Source organism: Gavialis gangeticus, unplaced genomic scaffold (assembly GCF_001723915.1).
Source record: "Gavialis gangeticus isolate Ggan-Ray unplaced genomic scaffold, GavGan_comp1, whole genome shotgun sequence".
NCBI lineage: Eukaryota > Metazoa > Chordata > Crocodylia > Gavialidae > Gavialis > Gavialis gangeticus.
In genome coordinates this window covers 18829460-18840422 of record NW_017729004.1, presented here as the reverse complement: position 1 = coordinate 18840422, position 10963 = coordinate 18829460, and the positions used below count along the sequence as shown (strand labels likewise).

General features: G+C 41.8%; 1 protein-coding gene across 8 annotated transcripts in view; it reads right to left on the bottom strand.

Moving 5' to 3' along the window:
- RBM33 (RNA binding motif protein 33) overlaps nt 1-10963 on the bottom strand; it is a 224858-nt gene that overhangs the window by 53722 nt on the left and 160173 nt on the right. The window contains exon 17 of one of the 8 annotated variants that reach the window (XM_019508153.1): nt 7417-7796. The exons of the other annotated variants lie outside the window; for them this stretch is intronic. Within the exon in view, the coding sequence (XP_019363698.1) occupies nt 7767-7796 (30 nt within the window). The 3' untranslated portion in view covers nt 7417-7766. Of the gene's footprint in view, nt 1-7416; nt 7797-10963 lie in introns of those variants that run through there. 8 annotated transcript variants of the gene reach the window in all.

Below are 10963 nucleotides of genomic sequence, written 5' to 3'. Positions count from 1 at the left end.
ATTTGCTGATGACACTAAGATATGGGGGGATGTGGGCACACTAGAAAGAAGCAACAGGCTACAATCAGACCTAGACAGGTTACAAGGGTGGGCAGATGAGAATAGGATGGGATTCAACACAGACAAGTGCAAGGTGATACACCTGGGGAGGAACAACAGGCACCATACCTACAGGTTAGGAAACTCCCCTCTTGTCAGCACGGAGGCGGAAAAGGATCTTGGAGTCATCATTGACTCCAAAGAGGTGATCCTACCCGTCTTGAAGTGCGACGCCCAAAACTGGACGCAGTACTCCAACTGTGGCCTGACCAGTGCCGCATAGAGAGGGAGGATCACCTCTTTTGACCTGCTTGAAATGCATCTGTGTATGCATGACAAAGTACAGTTGGCCTTCCTAACTGCCTCCCCACGTTCATCTTGGAATCACTGTCAGGGCGGCTAGGGTCTGGAACCAACTTCCAAGAGAAGTGGTGCAGGCTCCTACCCTGGGAGTTTTTAAGAGGAGGTAAGATGAACACCTTGCTGGGGTCTTTTGACCCCAGTACTCTTTCCTGCCACGGCAGGGGGTCAGACTAGATGATCTGCTCAGGTCCCTTCCGACCCTAGAAACTATGAAACTATAAAATCAAAGTGCAGTAACTCACACTACTGCGCAGTAGTGCCAGTGCACGGGCTTTTAGTGAAGCTTACTGTGCAGTAGCATATTAGCATGGTTTTTGCCCACCATGTTTATGCACAATGCTATTAGGCTACTGCACAGTTAGCGTCTCATGTAGATGTGCCCACAGAAAGGTAAATGTCTGAAAGGCATATAAAAAGATGAAGTCCGACACAAACCAAAACTGGTTGAATAGCCAAGCAGTCCCAATTGCCCATTTATTTTGGAGAAACTGGCCGCTTCTAACTTCTCAATGTATTAAAAACAGTTGTTTTATGACAGAATGCATATCCCTCCCCATGATTCCTATAGTTTTGATCACGGCACAAGCTTACCCAGAGAACTAAATATACACATCATGGAACATAACACCATGTGAACAGGAAGAGAAAATGCAACATTTCTTTTCTCAGCATTGTTTTACTCCCTTTCCTGCTCAGTACAAAAAGAGGTACTGGTCAAACTACAGAAGGCCATTCAGTAACTAATGGTGCATCTGAATACCTTGTACGATTCCCTCAGGCGGGCTGACATTTTCCATGCTCTCTCTCTTCCTGAAAATGTACGGTGAGTTAAAAATCAGTTTCAGCAAATTTTATTCAGCCCCTTTTGAACTTTTCTATACTAATAAGCCTCATTAGAACTGTTGAGCAATGCTAACAGCAGCAGGAGATGTAGCACAGACACGTTAAACTAATGATTCTCAACCCTGAGGTGCCTTGAGATCTTTTAAGGGTGCTGCAGGGTGCCAACTCAATGTTAGCTCTACTCAGTGTGCAAACATGATTCACAAGACAAACCCAGGGATTCCAAACAGGAATGCATCAAGTTAAAAACATTCTGACCTGCCCTGGTCTGACATCATTGCAGCAGAAGCATTGCTCTAGTATTTTTCTATAGTAAAAAAAAGAGTGAAAACTAAGAACTAGCATTTTCTGACGGGTGCCTCAAAATTTAACGAGGTTGAGAACCACTGGGTTAGACAATAGTAATGAAGTATTTGAGCAATCTCTACATTATATTATACATCATGGCTATTATAAGGGTATCTATCTAGCTGACTAAGTAATTATAAGTATATATTTTGTTAGTATAGAATTGAGCAGTGTTATTGGTCCAAGGCAGGAAAAAGAACTGATTATTAAAATGTAAATACAAACAGCAGAGACAGTGCACTATCAAGCAAAATTTGGAACTTGTCAACTATAGTTTAATATACTTCCTCCCACCCCAAATAGTGCTCTGTTTTAATCAACTAAAAAATAACAAGTCATTTCTAAGTAAGTACAAAGCCCCACAATACATTTTTTCCCCACAGATAATATATAGTGCGTGAATCTGTACATGCACTTTACTGCCAAGTTGACTAATTAGCTCTGCAGTAAAACGATACCATTTACACACGCACCCATATTAGGTGCAGTAAATGAACTAGCTACACCATAGGAAAGTACTATCCTACAGTGGAGTAATTTACACCAGCACAATCTATGTGTAGATGGGGACCAGGGGTGGCTGGGGCTCGAGGGTGCTACATACAGGGGCAGGTTAGGGGGGTAGCCCTACACTGCAGCACCCTTGTGTGCCTCCCCCCACCCCCACCTGGAGCTTGAGGCTGACCCTCCTCCCCCGCCAGCCCAGGGCTGCAACTGTTGTGGTCCCAGAAGCACTTGTGAATGCTGCACCTGGGAGACAAACTGGTGCGAACTGCACTGTTTACTTCACCCTAATTGCACATGTAGATACACCCAGTATATATGAACACCCAGGGTTATTGGGATAAGTTTTGGGTGTAAATAAGATGTTAATCCAGCAACATTTCTGTATCAAAGATAGCAAACTGGAAAAACATCTGCAGTCCAGTAGGTCCTATCATTTTGAATGGAAATTCTATCTTCCATTGTGCAACAGGCCTTTTAAAGAAAATGTCTATTTCTATTTGAAAACCAGTACATTATTTGCAGTCTTTCTAGTTCAGCAACACTGAAGCTAAACCAAGTAGTTAATTTTATTATGCCGAAATGGTACACACACAACCATCATCTGTATGGGGAGCACTTCTGCTGAAGTCTCAGATGATTGGAAAAATGCAAATACAGTGCCCATCTTCAAGAAAAGGAAGGAGATGAATCTGGGGAGTTGGGGTGAAGTTACACTTTACACTTAGGCCATGCTGAGGGCATTTAATATGCGAGCCTCTGTATATTAAAGCTTGATAACTTATGCCAAGTACCCTCTGAGCACGTCAAAGTTACACTGCTTTAGATTATGGTTAACTCTGGGCTTTGCTACCTAGTTCATATTAGGCAACATCAGCTTGTTCCATGGATAGAACAAGCAATTTTCAGCAGTCCCAGGTCCCATGCTATACAACTCCCAGATCCCCTCCCCTCACTCAGAGCAGGGATAGAACACAGGTATCGTGGTTCCTAGCCATTCCCCCCGCTTGCCAACCCTTTAGCAGAAAGTCAGCAGCGTGCAAGCACAAAACAGTATTGACCTTTAACAGGTGACTGCTCACAGCTCTCACTTTAACACCGCTTAACATTCCACAGATTTAGTATGGTCCAAGTGTAACATGCAACTTCACCTGTACAGACCATTCAGTCTGACCCAACTATCTGGAAAGGTCATGAAGCAGGTCTTCAAGGATTCTATTTTGAAGCATCCAGAAGTGAATAAAGAGTGATGCTTGTGTTTTAAGAGCCCTTTTATTATGGTCCAAGTGTAACATGCAACTTCACTCAAGGTGATCAAGAACAGCCAGCATGGATTCGCCAAGAGCAAGTCATGCTTGATGACCCATTTGATTTCCTTCTATCATAAGGTGCCAGGCTCTGTGGACTGCAAGGGAGGAGAGGGGGGCAGTGGCTGGGATATACCTTAACTTTGACATACATCACCAACGCCACTCTCATTAACAAGGTTAGGAAATAAAGACTATACAGAAAGTACTGTAAGGTGGATACATAATTTACTGGATCCTCACGCTCAGTGCGTCTTTATCAATAGCTCTAAGTCTAGTTTGGAAAAGGCATCAAGCAAGGCTTCCCAAGGGTCTGTCCTGGGTCTGGCATTGTTTAACACCTTTATCTGGATTTGGATGATGGAACTGAGCGTTTGCTTAGAACTGGGTGGAATTGCAGCCCTATGCAGGGTAAAGCTAGGACCCAGAATGAGTTGAATAAGCTTGATAAATGGTCCCAAGTCAACCCAGTGAAATCCAGCAAGGACAAATGCAAAGTCGTGCAATTGGAATGGAATAACTACATGCACAAATACAGACTGGGGAATGACTGGTCAGGCTGCAGTTTTACAGAGGAAAAAACTTGGAGTTTACAGTAGACTGTAAGCTGAATATGAGTCAATGGTGTGCTCCTGTTGCCAAAAAACCTGTATACTGGGGCATATTAACAGGAGTGTCACTTGCAAATCAAGGGAAGCGATTCTTCTACTCTATTCAGCACTGGTGCAAGAAAGAGGTGCACAGAATAGAAAAAGTGAAGACCAACAAAAAGGATTAGCAGTCTGGGAAAGGCTGCAATACATAGGTTATTTAATCTGAAGAAGAGAGGACTGGGAGGTGTGTGTGTGTGGGGGGGAATTTGATAGCAATCTTCAAATACTTGAAGGGTGATTAATAAAGCATGGAGACAGACTCTTCTTTGTGGCTGTAAAGGATAGGGCTAGAAGCAACAGCCCCACACTGGAGCAGATGAAGTTTAAACTGGAGATTAGGAAAAACTTTCTAATTATGGAGGAGGGTGGCAAAGCATTCAAACAGACTACCTAGAGAGGTTATGGAATCTCCATCCCTGGACATTTTCAAGATCAGGTTAGACAGGTACTTTTCTAGAAAGCTTGTTCTCTTTTAAAACATGATTTTAACACTGTTATCTTGGAAGTGGGTTCTGAATGCTCCTGGGTGTCATTCTGTTCTTGTTCAGAAGTGGGGACCCACAATTGTGAGCCAGGTGCTAAGCAAACCATCTTCTTTCTATAGTCACAAAGGTTACTGCTAGAGCCATGCTACTGGGACATCTTACAAGGAAACTGGGACTGCTTAAAGCAAGGTGATCCTGTTGATAAAACTGGACCATCCTAATCTAGATGGAGTGAAAGAATCAAAATCTTGCCCATGAACCACTATTCAACAAGGAGGCAGTGGAGAGAGACAACCACTGCATAATGCTTGTACTGACTTGCGTTACTGAGTAAGCACCTTGTTGTGTTATGTACCAACTTGAATGCTCATGTCAGTAGTTCCATTTCCAGTTCTTCTTGCTTAAGCTTCCCACAACTTTAAATTGCTAGCTGAGTTATTGGCTTATTTTCCATACTAAATTGCACTCGCACGTCCTATTTCAACAGAAAAACCTCCTTGATTAATGGCATACCATGAAAATGATATTGTAGTGTAGCCTGATAGTTTTTCCTTTGAAGAATAGTAAAACTTCCAAGCTGCTCATTCCTAGATTGCTGATTGTGCCATTGCTTTACTGAAGGATTGCATACCCACAACCAAGTACTCCCATAGTTCTACATTTAGCTTCTTCAAGAGATTGCAGTATTGCTGCATAAGCAGGAGATCCGCCACAGATCTACTGTTCTGGGAAAAGGCAAAGTTCATAAATTTGAGGACTACCCCTGAAGAAGCCTCATGTTACCTCTCTCCTCAAGGTAAAATTTTCTTAAAACAATCTGGAACTGGAACCCAGTGTACACCGATAGCAACGGCTCTTTCCCAAGCTTCCAGTTCGCTGTGGTATGGCTGTTGGTAATGAATTAAACTGGTTCATCTGCCATTTTGGAGTTTTTATACTTGAAGGCATCTGTAATTTAGTGGCTAGTTCTTTCAAGCTGTTCAACTGTAAGCATTTTACAGTGGAATATTTTACTTCTCTTGGAGTGGCCATACTGCAGCTGGACAAATCTTTAATTTTTCAATGATGATGTCGACCAATTTGCAGCAGATCTGGTTTACACTGGTGATGGTCATCCTCAATCATTTACTTTTAGAAGCTCAGCTACCAACAGTTGTATAACACCTACAAAATGTCAGCTCTACAAATATTAGATCACAAGTTTCAGAATTAAAAGTTGCAGAAATATTTCATGGAATGATAAAAGCACCATAATATGGCCCGCTTTTAAGGTAGTACAGAACAGTACAGTCCTTCCTCTCTTCCAAGACTTAAAATTATATATTGACTATATTTTAAGAATCTGCGTAGAAAGGGAAAATTCCAGGGAGCCCCAGCATACTCACAGGTTGATAAGAGGAAGTATTTTACTTCACATATATTCCTAGTTACTTAAAATAGAGCAATTTCATATATGTCTATCTTTAAAACACACTGCTTTGGGTCACAATTTCACTGAAAAACAAACCTCTCTCAGATTGACAGTTATTTCTGCTCTTGCTCTGGCCTACTTTTGTGTCCTCTTCTCTTAAAACTACCAGTAATTTCTGCTTTCAATGTGATACTGTGCATCTCCTTTCATACTGCCCCAATAACTGAGTACCTCCCATTTACCATACTATGCTGTGTTTCTTTTTTCTAGAGCAATGATTGTCAGCCTTTTCAGTCACAGCACCCCTCCACCTTCTCCAAATGCAGCAGCACCGCTAGCCAAGAACCACTGCTGATGCTGCCTCAACTTACCCCAGTGCTTCTCAACTGGGCAGTGCTCGCCCAGGTCAAACCGCCCCATGTGCCTGCTGCACAGTCAATCCAGGAAGGGCTGTGGCACATTGGGCTTGTTCCTCCATTAGGGCTCTGATGACCCTAAAGCAGATAGAGCTGGTTGGGCTGCAGCCACTTCCTGTCTACCCTCCTCACCCACCCTCAAGGAAACAGGCCTGGGGGTGGTGCTTTAGGGTCATCAGAAAACCCTAATGCAGCTGTAGCACACACGTCGCAGCCCTGTACGTGGGGTAGTTCCCCCCAGCCGCCACAGCAGCAGCACCAGTGTTATGGCAACCCCAAGGGTTGTCTCAAACTCCAGCTGAGAACCACTAATCTAGAGAAGCTACTGGAAATCATGAAATACTCCACCTTAATGGACCACATCACCAGGCCTGATGGCACCTGCCTATGTATTAATATTCTGCACCCACTTGTGCATTTAGACTACGGTTTTTCAGAACAAAAAAATTCTGGGTTTTTTGCTGGGTGGGGTGGGGGCTTGCACATTATTAGTGCATTATTCCTAGACATAAATCTTATAGATGCTGGAAGTCTATCCTGTCTCCATGACATTTATGCTGTGTCTAAGCTGCAAACACTAACAGAGGCATTAAAATACCACTTAGAATACAGTCATATGCCAGGTTTTCCTAAAACACTTGGTAAGACATGCACATATTCCTTTTCTGTGTCCAGTACAATCTGTCAGGTACTGGGGAATGAGTGTTGGTGCTGACATCCTCCTCCCACTTCCTGAAAAGGACTTTTCACTGCGCACTATTAAGGGTCTTGGGTGCCACCCCCGAGAGCTGGATGTGTTTCAGTAGTGAATGAAGAGGTCTTTTTATTAAAGCTGATCTCACAGAAACATCAGATCCTTAGTTAACACATGCAATCACAGACATCTTTGGACTAAAAGTGCTATACAGCTTTATGTTCAAATGTTTTTATTGGATGTTATGGAATATACACATGCAAGCAAAATACATACATTAAGCAAAACTTGACAGTTATATCATCCAGTCAGTCTCTAAACCAGGGCATTTTTTTTTCTTTTTCTTTAGAAAGTTGAGTTCATCTCCCTTTTCTTCTTGATCGCTACTTTAAATAAAAGCAAAGCTAAACAGGGATTTTACATCTTCATCTTCTGGCTTTGTTTGAATACAGTTGAGAACATTCCCACAGACCAAATTCCCAAATAAAATAGTTTATTTCCTTCCAGCTTTCAGATGAAACCTCTGGTAGTGGTAGCCATAAATTCATGAATAATCTAACACTTTGCTTTTAATCCCAGGCAGAATATTGTTATTTATATAAAAAGCCCATTCACACAGCTCTCCACAGAGACAAAAAGAGCGGTACATTCTTGGTCCATCTTAAGATTCAGCATTTTCGGGCCACAGGGGCCTAGACACATATCACTTTGGGCAAGGGAGACCAGTCGTTGGCTAGGAAAAGATCACCCAATAACAACATAAGATGACTGAATGGTACAATCATTTTAACACATTATACAAGTCCAACAGAACCTCATATCAACCAATAAATATGCCCAGCTTAAACTTTGTCTGAACTTTCAATAGAGATAAGGCTAATATTGGATACAAACCTGGTTCTTCAGGGTCCAGGACACCCCAGTTATGTCTTATTGCTATTACTGATTTCAACTGCACTAAGTATTTTAAGTACTAACATTATCACCTATCTTCAAATATCCATTTATTAGAGTATCCCCTTCCAGCACATAATATGACAAGACCATCTTATCCTTCTTGACTCCTTATTCAATTTTTTACTAAGTGTTGAGATCAAGCTTTTCTGATTGAACCAGACAACCCAAGTCTAAGATCTTCTCACAGACAGAGGAATGATACCTTCTCTAGGTATCATGCAGAGCCAAAACCCAATGAAGTGCTCATGGATCAGAGGTTATACAACAAAAGTGACACTGAAGCCAGATAAGATCAGCCAAAAGAGTACTGAAGCTCTGCAAGGAAAAGTAAAGTAACAATAATACCACGTATCCTGGCTGAACACTTAATACCATTCTTGCTTTGGGCCCTAATGAGGCAAGATAAATGTGCCAGAAATATCTGGACTACCAAGAATGAAACTGAACAATCAAACTAAAACACTATTCATTAAACAGGAATTATAGGGGGTGGAGGTTAGAGAGGCAGGTAGTATAACTGGGTTCAAAAAGGGATTTGACAAGTTCGTGGAAGACAGGGCTATTAATAACTATTAAATAAAGCCATCAGGAACGTATCCTCTGACCTGACTAAAACCAATAATGGATGATGCAAGGGACGGTATGACAGAGTGGTTGGATTACACTAGACATGCTTTAGACATACCCTCTCCCTCCATTAGAGCCACTGTTGGAGACAGAATATTAGGCTAGATGGACCACTGGTTTGACCCAGTATGGCACTTAGGTCTTAATCCCTCCACATTTATACAGAGGAATGAAAGAAATGACTATTATCTATCTGAGGAGCTAGGAGTCTAGTTCAAAAAGAGGTATGATACAGAACTACTAGCCCACTGTGTCACCTCACTACTCCCTCATACAGCATACAATATTCAGTTTTGCATGTAGAAAATGTTGAACTTCCTTCTCCTTTCCACTTCCTAAGATTTGGCAAGCACACACTATGGCCTCTACTGTATCAAACACACTGAGCATTTTTCTAGAAGCACCACCTCTGAAAATAACCACCCTGACAGGTCACATGTTAAGTAACGGGAGACACTGTATACCTGAAGGTCAGATATCCTCAATGGTACCCAAAATACCCAGCAATGATGATAACTATTTTGCCCTGCAACACGTACAGGTCTCATACAGGGACACACTGCTCCAAAGCAGCCAGACCTGCCCTTTCATAATAAACTGAACCCAGAAAATAAACCAATTAAATCCAGCAGAGTTGCATAACAATCAAATCTCCAACCCAATCAACATATAATCCCACTTCGACCACTGTCCAATTTATGATAGTAAGTGATTGGTCTGATGAGCAGACAGTTTCTGCTAGTGACTCTTGTTCTAAATAAAGCTGGTTTAGATGAAAGGTGGTGTCTCTGGACAGTAAACAGTCATCTAATGGGGATGACAGACACTGTATTATTCAGTACCACTGCTGATCTGCTGAAAGAGAAAGGACTTCACATGTTAGTACCGACATGCATTTGGCACAGCTGTATAAAGGAGTCTGCACAGTGCCTAACTGAAATCAAATCTCACTAGTCCATGGGCACTGAAAACTCATCTCCATGAAAAACAGAGAAAGGAAAACGGGTTTAAATGACTGGTAATTCTGACAGCTGCAGAGAGGCTGCTATACCACAGAAACAAGTCATTGCTTAAAAATAAATGGTGCCAAAGTATATTCTCTTGGCTGAGAGCAGGGAAGAACAAAAACCTAAGATGAGGAAAAAAGGTTAGGGAGGAATCGGTATATTTTTAAAACAGTAGTACCTAGTTGTCTCAGAGGTCTGGGATAAGATACGGTGCATGTTACAGCACTAAAGAGCAGAACTGTAAAGCACAATTTGAGACCCTTATGGTTTATTGGGTTCTGTCAGACTTTTTAATCTTTTTTTAAAGTACCAAGTATCAAAATAGGCCAGATTGCCCCCCTGCTGCTGAGCTTTTCCTTCCTCTCTGTATGGTACATGGAACAAAGTAATACAGATTCAGCTTTCTGCTAACCTATTAAAATTTTAATTAACCATCTTGATCAGAGTTAAGTAGCTAATAGTAACGCTCCCTCCTATTCTTTTATAGTATGAATTCAAACCAAAACATTTCATGACGACCAGGATAAACAGCTACAAATCCCACGTGCCCAACTTGTTTTAAATCTACAGTTCTACAGGTATTAGTCAAATTTTAAGGGGACAGGGCTAAATCCACTTAGCCTACAGAGAGCATGAAATATAAATATATAATGGCTAACAAATCTTTATGGCTTGTAGAAAATGAGCGTAAGTGCTTGTTTCAACCTGTTGTTACCTTGAGGACTAACCATCATTTGCTGTGGACACATCCATGTACTAGGTCAGTACAAAACTTGTGCCTGATTTGTTCTTGGATAATTTAATAAAAGCAAATAAGCCAGCCAGGGGCGTTGGCCGTAGTCGTGTTGGTCCACTTAGGCAGACAAGGTTCCTTGGCTAAATCTGATGTCTTTTATTAGACCAACTAAAATAGTTGGAAAAAATATTCTTTGCCAGCTTACAGGTATAAGCACCCTTCTTTAGGTAGAGGCAAACACTCTCTCTGCCTGAAGAAGGATGCTTGTACCCAAAAGCTTGCAGAGAAGAATTTTTCCAACTATTTTAGTTGGTCTAATAAAAGACATCAGATTTACCCAAAGGACCCTTGTGTGCAAAAAAGCCAATCACACTTTTAGGAAGCCAATGGGATTCCTGAAAGTATGATTATTAGGGGTGCACTGATAGAGATTTTTTGGTGCCAATACTGATAGTTGATTTTAAGGAGGCATATGGCCAATACTGATCCAATTTCCGATACCAGACCAGCAGCTTGAAGAGCTGCGTGCAACTGGTACGCCTGGTATGGTGGAAAGGGAGGAGGGAGGGAAGG